The 17,153-nt window shown below is 41.5% G+C and overlaps 1 protein-coding gene across 2 annotated transcripts in view; it reads left to right on the top strand.

Annotated features, from left to right (window-relative positions):
- Positions 1 to 17,153, top strand: part of TULP4 (TUB like protein 4) — a 138,966-nt gene that overhangs the window by 80,905 nt on the left and 40,908 nt on the right. For both annotated transcript variants that reach the window (XM_077348658.1, XM_077348668.1), the window contains exons 3-4: positions 12,611 to 12,739; positions 13,954 to 14,115. In XM_077348658.1, the coding sequence (XP_077204773.1) occupies positions 12,611 to 12,739; positions 13,954 to 14,115 (291 nt within the window). The remainder of the gene's footprint in view (positions 1 to 12,610; positions 12,740 to 13,953; positions 14,116 to 17,153) is intronic.

The following is a 17,153-nucleotide window of genomic DNA, read 5'->3' as shown; positions in this document are numbered from 1 at the left end:
TGAACCAATCAGTGATTCCATGTTCGGTTCTCACTGTTGCTTCTTGAACTGCATATAAGTTTCTCAAGAGACAAATAAGATGCTCTGGTATTCCCATCTCTTGCCACAATTTGTTGTGCTCCACACAATCAAAGACTTTAGCATAGTCAATGAATCAGAAGTAGATGTTCTTCTGGAACTCTCTAGCTTTCTCCATGATCCAGCGTATGTTGGCAATTTGATCTCTAGTTCCTCTGCCTCTTTGAAATCCTGCCTGTACTTCTGGAAGTTCACGGTCCACATATTGCTGGAGCCTAGCTTGTAGCTTGTAGGGTTTTCTTATAGTAGTCACTTGCAAACTACCAAGTAAGAGATAAAGTAGCTGCAGAATCTTCTGTCTGTTTCTTCCCTAGCCATTTTGCCCACCACAGGCTACCCCATTTTCTGCTGAGTGGTACTGCTCAAGCTATGCTTGCTGATCAGGTGAAGGAAGGAAACAAGCAAAGAAAACTGAAGAACTACTGGCAAGGCAAAGCCAAATCTGTGTTTCTCATCTTTGACAGGTTTAAAGCTCAAATCAAACAGGGTTACAACCTAGCATTACTACATCCTGATGATATTTGTTCTTTAGGTCTTTACAAGGAAATACACAAGTACAGCATGTGTATGCAATGTCTGCGAGTTTTGAACTAAGTCAATACTGTATTTTAATTTTAAAATTCATAATATCCCACCATTCTTTGACACTGCAAGGCATTGGGCATAGAAGGCTGATTAAGAGTTGAAAGCAACAGGGAAGTATTATATGCAGTTATGGAGGTCTCATTTTAAAAAAAGGAAATCAACAGAATTGAGAGGGTGCACAGAAGAAGAAGAGTTGGTTCTTATATGCTGCTTTTCTCTCCAAGAAGGAGTCTCAAAGCGGCATCCAGTTGCCTTCCCTTTCCTCTCCCCACAACAGACAACCCTGTGATGTAGGTGAGGCTGAGAGAGCCCTGATATTCCTGCTCGGTCAGAACAGCTTTATCAGTGCTGTGGCTACCCCACGGTCACCCAGTTGGTTGCATGTGGGGGAGCGCAACATCAAACTTGGCTTGCCAGATTAGAAGTCCGCACTCCTAACCACTACACCAAGAGCGACAAAGATGATCTGGAGCCTGGGGACCAAGATGAGGGAAGGACATGAGAATGTTCAGCCTGGAGAAGAGGAGGTTGAGAGGAGACATGATTGCTGTCTTTAAGTATTTGAAAGTTGTCATTTGGAGGAGGGCAGGCAATAGCTGCTGTTAGCAGCAGAAAATAGGACCCGCAGTAATGGATTTAAACTACATGTAGAACAGTACCAGCTAGATATCGGGGGGGGGGGGAATAGTTCAGCAGTGGAATAGGCTGCCTAAGGAGGTGGTGAGCTTCCCCTCACTGGCAGTGTTTAAGCAGCGGCTGGACAGATACTGATCATGGATACTTTAGGATGATCCTGCAATGAGCAGGGGGTTGAACTAAATGGGCTGTATGGCCCCTTCTCACTTAAGGATTCTATGAATATTTTATCCTTTGTATGTAAGTTTCTTTCTTTTGCCACCTAATTGTATCTGCTTTTCCATATCTGTTTATTCCTTTTCTTTCTTACTGTCTGTGGCCATCCTAGGACCAGTCTCTATGGTTATTATTAAATGATAGGCTGTGATAATCCCTGAGAGACTATAAAGAAGAAATCTGAGTGCCATGCAAGTGCTCACTCATTCCCTTAATATTTATTAGGGTGAAAATAATCGTATTAACTTCAGCTGGAACAGAGGAGTTCTCTCTGCTTTTGTTGCAATTGACAAGATTGGTCCTATTCAGCCTTTATAACAATTGCAAGCACTGCTTCTGTAAAACTATTTGCTTCTTGCTCCACTGGCTATTTCCACTAGATTAAATAAGCTTTCCCCTCCCCCCCCCCAGCATTGTGCTATTTTTTTTTAAGAGCAGGAAGAAATCTGACTTGAGGAAGGGAAATAGGAAGCCTTTTTAAAAGCCTACTAATAAAGTGACATTTAAAACATGTTTTAATTGCAGCTTTCGGAGTTTAAACTCCTGATCTCCCATGCTGAAATATTACATGCATAAGTTATGATCTGCTCTTTGGAGGAAAAAAAACCCTCAAATGACAGTAATTGCTAAACCACTATATCTTGTCCAACTATAGCTATAAATGCAAGACGAACTAACAGCCTTTGAAATGTGAGTTCAGCTGGAGGACACTGTCCAGCATGGCCTTGTGCATCCTCATTGCTGTCATTGAGAGTTGTTTGTGACAGGTTTTGCTTCCTGTGGTTTGAGAGGCTTTAAGGTCATTAAAGTCTATCTCCATTAAAGCTGTTATCAATCGGAGTAGATAGTGCCGATTTGACTCGGTATAAAGCAGTTCCATATGTTCGTATTCTGTGAGCAGGGTTGCAAATGTAGACAGGAATGTACAGCAGTTATTGCTAGTTTATAAAAGAGCAATCCTATACAGGTCTGCTAAAAAATCCTACTTAGGTTTATCTAATGGCACTTACTCTCAGGGGGAAAAAAACTGTTTCAATTTTTATTTATTTGTTTGTTTGTTTGTTTGTTTAAATAATCCTTAGATTTAGTGGCAGGATTACATGTGCTCTTCTCCAAGTGCTAGGGAGAAACAGAAGATCAAGTTTAATGACCGAACTGGATCAATGGCATGTTATACATATGCACAGGAGATCCAGTAGATGAGATCTGCTGTCTGATTTTTTTGTGTAGGAATTTGTACCATGATAACGCAGTGAGTAACTCCAGGTGGATTTCCTCCAGAGCATTACAGATACATAAAATTTCTGGGTTAGGACTAATATTTGTGCAACCTCTGTAATATACCTTTAAGCAATTTGAATGCTTGATTTATCCTCTTAGTGCATCTAAGTAAAACTATTTTGCAAGTGGATAGCCATATTCCTGATAATGTTCTGGTATTATAAAATGGACTTCTTTTTCTTTAGGCTAGGCACAACTAATTATTTAGTATTTCATATATGTTAGTTACAGTTACAGTCTGTGAATCTGTTTTATTTTTAGAAACCAATGGACCTAGGTTTCAGAGGTTAATCTTGAAGTGATTTAAATGCATGAAGAAATGGGAAGGTGCTAAGTTGTTTCACTAGATATAATTTCTTTTTAGCATACTGAAAGATGATTATCTGGACTTGCTCCCCCCCCCCCCGGTCCGGACCTCTCCCGGGCTGCCCGGGAGTTTCCCTCCCCAAGACCCAAAGCCTAGCATCACTCCACTCACTGGGTTGCCGCCTCAGCCCCACCAACCAGACTGCAGCCTGGAGCAGTAGTGGGAAACTCAGGCCTTGCCTCCAGCCCCTGTGGGCTTAACCAGGATGAGGTCACCCCACTGGTAGCAGAGCTCACCCTTGCATGCAAATAAAAGAAGGGCTCACCAGTCAGGGAACTTGGTCACGGGGCTGATTTTCCCCAGGGCACAGGGATGGCAGAGTAGCAAGTGCAGCCACCTGTAGCTCCACCACCACCACCACCCCAGCCCGGGAAGAGTGGCAGCACACAAGGTGATGGCTGGCCCTGCTGCCCAAGATGCCCAGAATGGATGAGCCAGGTTGCAGTAGTGTGCCTGCTGGGCGGCAAGAATGCCAAAGCTGTGAGGGCAGGCTGGGATGCCTAGAGCAGCAATGTAAATGTGGGGGAGGGCACAAAGAGGGAGGAGACAAGCAGGCGAAGAGAATAAAAGGAAAGTCAGAAAGGCAATCAGAGTCAGATGCAGAAGGGCAGGAGTGGAAAGTAGATGACTGCCAGGAAGAGAAGTGAGGAGGACTGGAGAAGGAGAGAGGACGAAAGGAGGAAAAACCAGAATGATGGGTGAAGGAAGGACAAAGGCAAGGCAACACTGGAGCCAGACTCCTAGTGGGGAAGACTTGGAGCCACAGGAAAAGTCAGAAGGGGCCACCACTGGGCCATGAGAGGGGGCAGGATCTCTGGGAGCCCAGAATGGTGCTTACATTGATCATAATGTTTCAGATAGGTGTGGATAACAGTAGAGCTTCTTAAATTTATGATACTATCAGTGCAATCCTAAGAACCCTTTTCTTGTAGTGAATAAACCTAAATAGAATTCTAAATAATTTGGTGTAGTGGTTAGGAGTGTGGACTTCTAATCTGGCATGCTAGGTTTGATTCTGTACTCCCCCACATGCAGCCAGCTGGGTGACCTTGGGCTCACCACAGCATTGATAAAGCTGTTCTGACCGGGCAGTGATATCAGGACTCTCTCAGCCTCACCCACCTCACAGGATGTCTGTTGTGGGGAGAGAAAAGGGATGGCGACTGTAAGCCACTTTGAAAATCCCTCGGGTAGAGAAAAGCGGCATATAAAAATCAACTCTTCTTCTTCTAAATAGATCTGCTTAGGATTTCTCTCTATATTTCTTAAAAATTCCTTTCAAGGACCCACCACTGGTGGATGACTCCTTTACTTTTTACCTCAGTCAGCTCCATATTTGATTTTCTGCCTCAGGTACCAGAGCCAGCATGATGTAGTGCTTAAGAGTAGTGGATTGCAATCTGAAGATCCGGATTTGATTCCTCGCTCCTCCACATGCAGCCTGCTAGGTGACCTTGGCCTAGTCACAGTTGTTTTAGAGCTGTTCTCACAAGGCAGTTTTCTTCGAGTTCTGTCGGCCCGCACCTATTCATAGGGTATCTGTATGGGGAGAGAAAGAGAAAAGTTATTGTAATCTACTTTGGGTCTGCTTTGGGTCGTGAAAAAGTGGGATATAAAACACAAGCAAGAAAAAAAAAGCTACTATCCAATATGCCCATCATGGATTTTAAAATATTGCTAGGAAAAGGCATTGGAGTCATTAGTTAAAATAGTTAAGTTTTCCCTGGTTGAGGGGGCTCTCCTTAGGACTATGAAGGAGGCAGTTATTAGATTTTGCTTTTTTAAAAAAAGGTCTTCATTAGTTAGGGAAGAGATGACCGATTATAGATCTGTCTCCAGTTTACCTTTTCTAGGGAAGGTGATAGAGCGTGTAGTATCTGAGCAGCTCTAGAGTTTTCTGAACGAAATGTCTGCTCTTGTCCAATTTCAGTCTGGTTTGAATTCTGGGTTTGATACCAAGATAGCTTTAGATAGAAAGATAGCTGGTGGATGATCTTCATTTAAAGTTGGAGGTGGCAGGCATTTTGGTAACCCAGTAGGCATAGGCCTCTACCAGGCTCCCCCTACCAACCAGAAAATGCAAGCCAGATGGCTTCCTACACCCAGGGTTGGTGCTGTGGCTCAACATCCACACAGCCTGCTATTGAGGCCCGGCACTCAAACTCAGCCACCCCCCAATATGTACCTGCCCCCATGCCTAAAAACTGCCACAGAATGAGCAGAGGGACACCACTCAAACCTCCAGACAAATCACTAATGCTCAGACCTCCATACAGTACCACAAGCCATGAGCACTTGGCTGGATATCCCCACACAGCTGCTGCTCTCTGGCTGTGTTCTCTCCATGCACTGCTGACTGCTATTTTGCTTCTCACTGTGCTCCTGAGTAAACTTTTTGCCCAAATGTGGTGCCACTGAGCATAGGCCTGCTGATTTTAATGACTCTGCCTTTAATGACTCTGCCCAAGGAATGGGTGGCTGCGTAGCTAGAAAGTGGACCTCTCATTGGAGGCCAGAGTAGCTTGTGTTCCTTTCCAAGGGATAGAAAGAGACCTGGTGGAGGATAAAGACAAAAAGAAGGTACTATGACCTCTCTGGCTTTGGCTTCCCTTGGGCATTGCGCCATCAAGGCAGCAGCTCTGAATCTGCTCCCTCATAGTCTAATTATAGGTATGAACTCAGTGGGAAGATGAAAAACTCCAAGATAGGAGGCTAAGGGAAAGAAGAAGGTGCTGCCTTATTCCTCCTCCTCCTCCCCAGCAAGATGCAAAAGAAAAGGGGGAGAGAGATTTGAGGGGAGAGGTATATACTGGCCCATTAAAGGAGTCCAGAAGGAATCTGTAATAGAAAAAGGGGGAATAATACATGGGGATTGCACTGAGTCTGATGGCAGAGAGGAGGGAGTCTTGTTCTTCCAGAATGAGCAATGAGCTCCCAGAATTTCCACTCCACTTCACCAAGCAATGATTTTTCACATGCCTTTTCTCTCCTCACAAAAAAGGGTTTGCCCAGGCAAGCCAACTGTGGGCTTTGTCAGTGTTCCTGGCAGACTCCCTTGTGTCCAACATTAAGGATGGGTTACTTTCCCACTCAGACAGAAATTCATCGCTTCCATCCTTCTGTATCATAATTGGAGCAGCCAAATGGTCTTGCTCTTTGTCACTGCCACAAAATGTTGCAGCTGTTGATAGAGTAGCTTGACAGCTGCCCTTCACCAGAGATCAGGGGAGTAAAGGTATATGGGTCAGAGAAGGGAAATAGGATAGAATAGAAGAAACTTTTAGAGAACAGTGAAGGATTGTCCCTCTATGATTGGATGGAAGGAGTCAGCTTCAAGATGTCCTCTTTTCCTCAGAGGAGAAGGACCCTTAATGGAAAATATCCAATTATCTGTTCCTTCATCTCCCAAGATATGGAACTTGGGGGTACTTGGTGAAGCTGATGAGTGGTAGATTCAGGACAGATACAGTGAAGTACTTTTTCATGTAGAATATAGTTTCATGATTTTTAAATCATTCTATGATAGGAAGCCTAAACATTTACTAATAAATAAATAACATATGCAGTTGCCACAAACACAATGATGGTCCCTAGCATAGGTGTTCAGTAGTAATAAGTTGGAGGGTAGATGTAATAACAGGAAGAAATTTGAACTCTGTATCTTGCTTGTAGGGCCTACTTGAGCTTCTTATTAATCATCATAGGAAATACAGTACTGGACCAAATGGATCACTGGTTTGATTCAGTAAGGTTCTTCCTTTATATTCTTAATAAAATACCACAGTGTGATAAGAAAGGGCATGGTTATTTTCATGCTGTAGCAGGTTTTGCAATGTACAGTGTCTACTGTGGCTGTATCATAAATATAACTGTTTTAAAAGACATGCCATTGTTTACAAATATCTATTTAGTGAACTGACATGGAAACTTGATATTATAATTGTTCTTTCATAATTTGAACTGTCTTAACTTATTTGTAATAACCATTTATTTTAAAAACTAAATTACTATATATTAAATATTTTAAAATGAATATGCTTAGAAATAGACTGATTGAGCTCCTACAAATTAATGCCCTGGAAATATCAATAAAAGCCTTCCTGGTGTAGCCTTTTAATTACTCTTGTATTGGTTATTCCTGGCTACTAGGCATGATACCCCAAAGTTCAGGGAATTCTGTACTCTTGGGGCTACCATAGAAAATGCCATCTTCTGCATGCTCAATCAACCCTGGTTCTCTTACATCTGGGAGAAATAATTGATATAGCCCTTTCTTATATATTACAGGAAAATTTTAGATGGGAAGTATTCAGCAATATGACCCTCTGGCAGCAATCCAAAGTGATATTGTCCAGAATTTTAGCACCATATCCTGTATAAAGTGTAGAATGGCTCTTACTTGGGTTAATGTTTGCTTTGTCAGTTGGATTTAAATCATCATGCAAAGACTGGCAGTAATCATAGACTTGTGGCACACACTAGAGCCAAAATACCCAAGAGCATGAGAGTTATATTCTCCTGTTAAAATTAGATGAGTTCTAGACCCTAGATCTGACTGGTTGATGTGCAGTGGCTTAAACTGGAGTGACCAAATAAAGTGTCAGTCCAGCATGAAAAAAACCTCTCAGAATCATCCCTCAACAAGGATTTCCTCCACACTCTTTAGGAGGGGTTAATTATTGGACCTCATAGTACAATTGCTCAATATAGCCAAGCATACCACACAGCAACTGAGGAAGAGTTCTATTAGTATGGTTTGAAAACATGACTGCTAATTGATCATGTACACTTAAATTCTCTATTAGGGACCTGTGAAATTTCATTGGGAGGGGTGGGGGTTCCCCTCAATCATTTATTTGGCAAAGTGGAGGCAACTTCTCCTCCTTTACTTATGCTGTGGATATTATAACTGCAGAAGAGTAAATGGTCTTTGAGGATGTTCATTTCACCTCTCATGATCCTTTCTTTATTTGATGTGCTGGGGACCTTAAGCTCCTTTTCCTACCATAAGGGTTGCCAGTGGGAAAGATGGCTGCTTTAGTGCACAGTTGCTCCTTCATCAGAGATTGTTTCTGTGGTCTGGCAGGTGTGGGCTTGCATTTATATTCAGCTTTCTGATTCTGGGGATATTTCCTGGCAGTGTGAGAGAAGAATACATGTACAACACAAGTTCATTCATTGTGTGTCTGTGTATGCTTTCGTGGAAGAAACCTAGCATCACTGTAGGGGTAGTCCATAAACACCTAGTTTCTTTAAATTAAGCTAAATCCAGGCTACTAAAAAAATTGCAGATGTAATTTCTGAACCCCTGTCCATTATTTTTGACAATTCTTGGATAATAGGTGAAGTGTCAGAAGATTAGGGGAAGGCAAATGTTGTCCCCATGTTCAAGAGGGGAAAAAAAGGAGGATCTTGGTAACTACCAACCTACCAGCTTGAAGTCTACAGCTGGCAGAATTTTAGAACAACCATCAAACAATCAGTCCTTGAGTAGCTAGAGGAGTTGGCTGTGATTACTAACTGTCACCACAGCATTCTCAAGAACAAGTCATGTCAGACTGGCCTTATATGTTTTTTTGAGAAAATTACTACCTGCGGGATCAGGGGCATGCTGTGAGTTTATCTCAATTTATCTCAAGTAAAGCTTTTGATAAGGTTCCACATAATATTCTTGTTCATGAGTTGGAAAAATATGCTATGGATCCTATTACCATTAGGTGGATAAAGAAACCAAAGATGCCTGATACTGAATGAATGAACAGGCATCAAAGAAATTCTAGTATTGATAGTAAAACCAAGGAAACAGCTTGCTGTGAAGTTTGTATGTGAAGCTTGGGTGGGTGAATGAGCAACCTTGGGATAGGGTTATCAGCTCTGGATTAGAAAATACCTGGAAATTTTGGGGGGGATCAGGATTTGGAGGGAGGACTTAAATTCTACCTTCCAAGGGAGCAATTTTCTCCAGGTGAACTGATCTTTGTTGCCTGGAGATCTGTGGTAATAGCAGGAGCTCTCCAGCCATACCTAGAGTTTGGTATTACTACTTTGGGATCCCCAGGTACAGTGCTCCCTGGAAGGTGCAGTGAACAAGCCATGGATGACATCTACCTACTTATGTTTAAGAACCTGCTAGTACTGAATCAACTCTGAATTCACATGCTTTCTTCAAATTACATGTTTAAAAGGAGAAATAGAATCTTGAAAAGTCACTTTGTAATATGAGCCTAAATTATAGCATGTTGTCGCAAGGATGACTTCTTGTCAGATTGGTTACGAGAAGACACATGATGTCATTGACCTAGTTTCATTTGTAATAGTAGTGCTGTCTTTGTGCATTGAGATGACTTTGTGTGTGAAGTTTTGAATAATGTACTTCAAAATAGGCAAAGATGACATTTTACAACAAAGGAAAGGCAGCAGCCATAAGTCATAAGGAATCCATGCACTCTGTTTTAAGAAAAGAGATGTAATACTTATGTATGAGAAGTGTGTAGTTCTAGTGGCAGTTTGGGAAAAGGTATGCCATGTCAAAAGATACTTCAGTACCTGCGCCGTGAACAAAAATGGGTGCCTTTGCACCTTTACAGTTTATTCTTTGAAATATTGTATTTTATAAAAGCAGTTAACATTTTAATTGAAGGATTAAAAAGAGAATAAAATATAGATTTTAAATCCTGCAAATAAAATGCACTATGTGTATGTATGCACACACTTGGGAGTGCACAACAGTACATAGCCCAGAGAGTTGGGATAACAATGTGATTATTTCATTGTTCTATTATCTTCTAGATTGGGCTTATGGTACCTTGTGGTATTGTAGAAAGATGTGATGATGGGTTCTGATGGAACAATCAGTGATTACTTTGGTGCTGACGTGACTCTGTCTGGTAAACTCCATCCAGCCTACAATTACAGGGCTTCTGCAGTCTACCTTTGTTGCATAGTCCTGGAGTTGGTCCAGATGTGGTTCTAATTTATATGTATGCTATGTGGGAAGTTTTGTGGGCTGGAGCTTTGTCTTCATTGAATGGATTACCATCTCACATGGAACATACATACAAATGTAGAGCCTTGTTCACTTCCTAAAGCATTCTAAATTGGGGAGGAGTACATGAGCTTGAGATTTGCTCCCATTTCTCACTGCATATGGAGCGTGCATATAGTGTCTTAATATGAATCACTCATTTAGACCTGTTTCTTCATTGCCATTCTATCAAAAAAATCCATAAACATCACATATATACTTGGCTGTATCCAATCAACCACCAGCACTATACACATCACTTTCCCCTGTGTTCCCTCTTCTTCCAGCATTCCCTTTTGACCCCTGGAAAGATCATTTCTGGAGTCACATGATCCATAAAGACAAAAATCAGAAGGAATATCAAACTGCTTTCCTTTCTTTTTCTGCTCTTGGAGCTTTGTGGACTTTAAAGCACATTTATACGATTAATTAGTAATCTACTATATGACTGTCTTCACAGGTTTTTTAGCATCTGTCAAATGTCCAGTCACTCTATTATCAGGCATGTAATTTTTTTTTCTATCAAGCTACCATGATCATAATTATAATCAGTAGAAACTGCAGATGGTCAGAACTATTTTTTTAATCCACAACCATCTCCACTACCACCTGCTGTCTGTTTCCAGGTAGTAAACAAGATGTTTTCTTCACCTCTTTCCCAATACTATTGTGGATGTTCTAGGTACATGCTGTTAAATTGTTACTGCATTTTGCCCCAGGGATAAAGGAAGCAATTGCTTCAGGTGTGACCATGTGAGAGGCAGAGAGGGGTTTAGTGAAAGGGGGGGGGATAGGAGAGACAAGTGACGTTATATAAAGAAATACATAATTTGAGCATATTATATAGATCTGAGGTCAAGTTTATAATGGCAGAATTTCTAGCCCAACTGAAGAGCAACTCGTAGCAACAAGATACTGAAAGGGTTTGCTTGCTTCACCTGTAAATAAGAGCAACACATTCTTTTCCTGACAACATTGTGTAATACTACAGGCTAGATGGCTGGATGCCCTTATTAGCCAGCAGACCAAAACTACTTATTAAGGTTGCAGAATTAAACCATCACTGCACTGGATATACCTCCTCGGTTTCTCTGAGTTGTAGGCAAGGATTCTAATGTAAAGCACATGCATGCATGTGTGTGTGTGCGCGCACACACACACACGCACACAGGAGATACTGTATACCAAACATACTTCTCTCCAAACTTGTAGCATTTCAAATAGATGACAGGATATTTTGCTAGGAGTATAGCTATACCTTCTGAAAATAGTGCTCTATAAGTTTTTATAAATGCATTCCAAAAATGCAGCAGACACCATCTTTCTTCAGTGGCCTTCAGTCTTCTTTCAATATTATAACCCTACTTTCAGGCTTCCAAACTGGGGGTTAGATCCAGGCTCAATTTTCCAATGGCAGAATGGAATTTTCTTGCTCTCCACCTTCCACTGCACCCCCATGGTCTCCATTAAATACCTCTCCTACAGGGCAGGGGACCTTGAGAGGGATCAGCAGTGGAAAAGGGGAATCAGTAGAAATTGCCAATTTGGTTTGGATATAACCCGGTATGTGAAATGATGTTACACTATGTTGGCCATAGTTACTATAAATTCATACTTTGAAAATAACGCAAACAAATTCTAAATGAATATGCAAGATTGTTAAAGGTTAAAGATTTTTGTGGAAGATTGCTTAAAAACAATAACAATTTGAAACTGTCAGTTTGTTCCGTGATGGAAATGCGCATTTTGCACATTTTATGCATTTCTTCCATAATTTCAGGATTTCAGATGTGAGCCTGAAGAGATCAGTGTCAGGAGGTCAGAACAGGGACGGATTTATTTCAGCATAATAGAATAAGGGCAAGGAAGGAGAGTAGCTTTGGAACACAAGTTGCTCTAAGAGATGACAATCAGAGATGTGCCAGAATGGCCTGGTAGTGACACTGATCATGTTCACAGTATGAAAACCTATTCTGACAGCCTGTTGTGAGAGTTCTGTGATTGTCTTTGAAGGCAGAATCTTCATGTCTCTGTCATGCCAGAGTATGCATTTATGCCTGAAAATTGTTTGTGTTCATGTTGGACCAGAGTAAGGAGTAAGGAGATAAAATGGGTATTGTCTTCAGAGAACACAGGTGTTTTAACAACTGGGGACAAGCAAATATAATGTTAGGAACTTTTCATCTGATAACATTGGATAGAGTTGAACCTAGAAATTCTGTTGCAACATAGTATATATATTCATAATAAAGGTCTTTAGTTATCTTGTAACTGTGATGAAATACTTCCTTTCATTCCTAAATATCACGATCAGTTTAGCCCTAATTTAGAATTTAAACAGGATAGATTATTTTTGATGATAACTGCATACTAGCAACTTCTTCAGAGGCTTGGAAAAATTCTGTTCTTTGAAAACTTCTTAGGTTGTCCTCGTAAGATGGAATGAACCATTCCAGAAGCTGGCGACCTGCGATGCAGATGGTGGAATATTTGTTTGGATTCAGTATGAAGGGAGGTGGTCAGTGGAGCTTGTGAATGACCGTGGAGCACAGGTTGGTATTCATATTTTCCTTCTTTTAAGTTAAGATTGGTAAAATAATTTAACTTCAAATGGAAAGAAAATGCAAGTATTGGAAAATGCAAGTATTGGAAAATTAAAGTACTTTAATTTTAAAGGAAGACATAAGGAGTATTCTTTTTATATAGACAGATTCAGGGCATTCAGATTCAGGGCTATATCCTGCCCCCTAAAGCCTTTCCTTCCTCAAACAACAGTGTTTGTGTTTTGTCAAGGGGGAGTTAGAATATAAGAAGAGCCCTACTACATCAGATCAGTAGTCTAGTCCAGTACTCTGTTTCTCACAGTAGTCAACCAGTTGCTTTGAAGGACCAACAAGCAGGGCATAGAAGTAAAGACCGATGTTGCCTCCTAGTACTGAGTTTTAGAGGCTTACTGCCTCTGAATAAAGAGGTTCCCTTTACTCACCATAGCTGGTAGCCATTGATGGACCTATGCTCCATGAATCTGTCTAAACTCCTTTTTAATCCATATACAAGTTGAAAGAAAGCATTAGCGGGCAAGATATGTCTAGTAATCTTGCATCACCCAGCTCATTGTGTTTATTTTAGTCACAGGTAATATTTGTTCACTATTTTTTCCTCATTAAAAACAGTCCATTGCTCTGATGGATGTGCCATTTGTTTATAATTTATGTTTTATGTGTCTAGTCTGAGGAAGTACTTTTTAGATTACTATGTTAGTTAACACTTTGTGTTCATTATCCATGAAGATTTACAATATGTGTAGGTACTCTGATGGACTCTGGGGTTAATAATAATTAAAAAATAAAATCCAGTTGAACTCAGTTAACAATCCCATTGCTTTCAATGAGACGTTGAATCACACGTTTCACTCCTCGGTTAAATGTAAACAATTTAGTTTGCTTGGATTACGGTTCAGGTTATTTGTGGGGAAACTTGAATTCCTGAAATGCAAGGCAGTAGAGCTAGAGCTGGATTCTGTCATTTGTATTCCCTTGTTACATGGCAACATTTCTAGAATAAAAGATATTTGAATCAAATTGATTTGATTCAATATGGGAATATCAACCCCATAAGAAGAACCTATCAAAACTCAGTGTTGATTGATTAGAGCATAATCTGGATTTGTCATTGTATGATATTACTTCTTTTAGATATGGAATATATTTAAACATGGAATATTGTTTGGAATTGTGTCTAAACTTCTACTTGCATGTATATTAAGGTGAGTGACTTCACATGGAGCCATGATGGAACTCAAGCACTTATTTCCTATAGAGATGGATTTGTGCTAGTCGGATCAGTCAGTGGACAGAGACACTGGTCTTCAGAAATTAATTTGGAAAGTCAGATCACATGTGGCATATGGACTCCAGATGATCAACAGGTAATGTTGCTCTGAAAACAAACACTGCACCTTTCTGTAAACAATCCTAGGATTAATCAACAATAAGCATCTCTCCAGTGGTGCCTTACATGAACTCTGGTACTCTGTGCCATTCAGTTTAGAGAAGAATGAAACTTAGCATTTAAAACAAACAATATAAAAATGTTAAAAATCAGCATATTTTAAAAAGAGAAATCTTCCATCTAATTTTGCACCCTTAGAACTTGGAGCCATAGGATGTTGCCTAGTTCACCTATATGGTTGGACAACCCCTGTATCACTCTGCTTCATACAGAAAATGTTATATTTATCCACTTACCTGTCAGGTGTAATCCCATAAGTCAGTGGTCAGCAACATTTCTAAGGCTGGTTTCCCCCCTCCCACAAAAAGACCAGTGAGGGGGGAGGGTGATCCGGCGGCTGCGCATGCTGCGCATGCTGCGCACACCACGCACACAGTGCACATCGAGCACGCAGTGCACACTGTGCACACTGTGCACACGCAAATGTGTATGCGCAGCAGGTCCATGCGTGTGCGCTTGCACGCTTCTGCACATGCGCGCATGCGTGAAACTGTCACGCATGCACGTCTGTGCCATACATGAATTCTGTGCCATGATCGGCCGCAAACGTGCATGCGCGTTTGCGCCAGTGGCCCTGATTCCCTCTCCCCCCCAAAAAAAGAAACTTGCCGGGCCACAAGCTAATCGGCCGCTTTGGCGGTCGATTTGATTGCGGCCTGGGAAGTTTCTCACTGTGGGGGTGCGAGGAGAGGGAGCCCCAGCCCCATGGTTGGAGACCACCGCCATAAGGGATGCTCACCAATTTAAATATTCAACACTAATTCAAATTACACCCCCTTGTGTGCATTGTAGACCTGCGATGCCTGGAAATTGGGATCATACATGGACAAATTCAAACAGTTAAAGACAGAGAGAGAGAGAGAGACCATTTCTACATCAGGCATCTGCCCCTGGACAGCCTCTGGTTGACATTGCTTGCATCCCTAGGCTGTCCAGGGGCTGGCTCAAGTTTTGCCCAGATTTGCCTCAGGATGAGGGAAACCGCAAAAAGTGGATTTGTCACTTTTTATCTCACATCCCATTGGTGAGTAACCAGTGAGCAACCAGAGGCAAGCCTGTATGGAGGGGGAAAGGTGTGATAGTCTCTGTGGCGTTGTCCCACCCTCACACCCGCCTTCCCCTCTCCATTTCCTGCTTTATTTTTTTTTAAAGGACTGCAAAGCTACATTGTCAGCCTCTCGTAAAGTCCCCAAAAATACGAATTCCAAAAGGGGGGGGGGATGCTTTATTGTTGTGGTGTTTCTCCATAGCAACATGGAAGTGTTAATTTTTTAAAATTAAAAATGCATCTTTGTTGTGTCATCACCACTTAGCAACGCCAAAGTGCCCTTAAAAAAAATAATTTTGGTGCTTGGGAGTGGTTGGAAGAATGTTTCAGTCCATGACTGCTGTGCTGTGATTGGTGACTTGCTGTGATTGACAAGCCAAGGGGCCAGGGGGGGGAGTTCGTCTTGTCTTCTCTTGCAGCCCCCTTGAGAGGCAAAAAGCTGCAACAGGGCAGAGGGAAAATGCAGGATGGGTCTCCCCATGAGGAGGGCTGCAAACGCAATGTTTGCAATACCGCGTTTGCAAGCAGGAAGCCACTCGCATTTCAGCCCTCAGTGTGGAGATGGTCAGAGAGATAGAGAATGTCCATGGGTTTTAAATAAAGTTATCACAATTCAGTGCTCAGCATAGTAAAACTTTCTACTACTCCTATGCCTGAAGTCAGACAAATTCTTTCTTCATTCCAGCAATTTGGACTCCAATTTGTAGCCTCGTCACACACACACACACACACACACACAATACATTCAGTATTGTAAAGCTGCACACTGAACATCTTTCTTTTAAATATTAGCAAAGTAATGCCCTTACGTATTCTCAAAATTTAACCTTTCCTCTTTATGTTACCAGAACAAACATTTGTTTCTCAAAAATTGATTTCCAGGTTAATAGTAATTTGAATTTGTGTGTAGGAGCATTTATGAGTGGAAATTGAAAGAAGAGTGGAAGTTCTTTACTCATTTTGTGTTTGTCAGTTCTGGCTCTTCATTCCGTATCCCAAGCTGTCCCCACCCCCCTCCTCCGGAGGAAAACAAGGAAAACACTGTAAGGGAGAAAGGAAGGGTAGCAGGGAGAATCAGCAGGCAGGAGAGTCACTAAGTAAGCACCACCTTTCAATCTAACCTGCCAGTAGTCCACTGCCAATACCCCCTTAGAGTTATAAACCACATATGGGGCTGGGAACCTCTGTTTGCCTCATTGTGTGTAGAGCTCCCTGTTTACAATGGCCATGTGAATACAATCATTTATTGTAATCATTCAGCCCTTATTTTCTGGACGTTATTGCAATTGTTAAGATACTAAAATGATACATAGTGTTCTGTAAACCACATGTATCATTTTAGTATCTTAACAATTGCTTTGTTTCAGCTCTCAGTGGGGAAAAGGATGATGTGGTCCTATTTTCAAAGTTGGTCTCTGAAAACACCATGATATTCTAGCTTGTTCCCCCCCCCCCCCTTATACAAAGAGAGCCAGCTTGGTGTAGTGGTTAGGAGTTCTGATTTCTAATCTAGTTAGCCGGGTTTGACTCCCCACTCTTCCTCCACAGACAGAGAGCTGGGTGTTCATGGGTTTGCCACAGTAGTGATAAAGCTGTTCTCACCAAGCAGTAATTTCAGAGCTCTCTCAGCCTCACTTCCCTATAGGGCATCTGTTGGAAGAGAGGAAAGGGAAAGGGACTGTAAGCCACTGTGAGACTCCTTCAGGCGGAGAAAAGTGGCATATAAGAACCAACTCTTCTTCATCTTTCTGGGGGGGCTTGCTAATACTGGTATCATATATTGTGCGCAAATGTCATTATAGTAGGAACAGTTGCAATACTACATGCTCTACAGCAGTCATTCTCTTCTTCTATATATTAGATAAGTGCTGACAATATGCAGGCAGCTATGATTTCTGATCCTCTCT

This window comes from Paroedura picta, chromosome 1 (genome assembly GCF_049243985.1).
Source record: "Paroedura picta isolate Pp20150507F chromosome 1, Ppicta_v3.0, whole genome shotgun sequence".
NCBI classification, from domain to species: domain Eukaryota; kingdom Metazoa; phylum Chordata; class Lepidosauria; order Squamata; family Gekkonidae; genus Paroedura; species Paroedura picta.
Note: the sequence above shows the minus strand (reverse complement) of the source record. Positions and strands in the feature narration are given on the sequence as shown.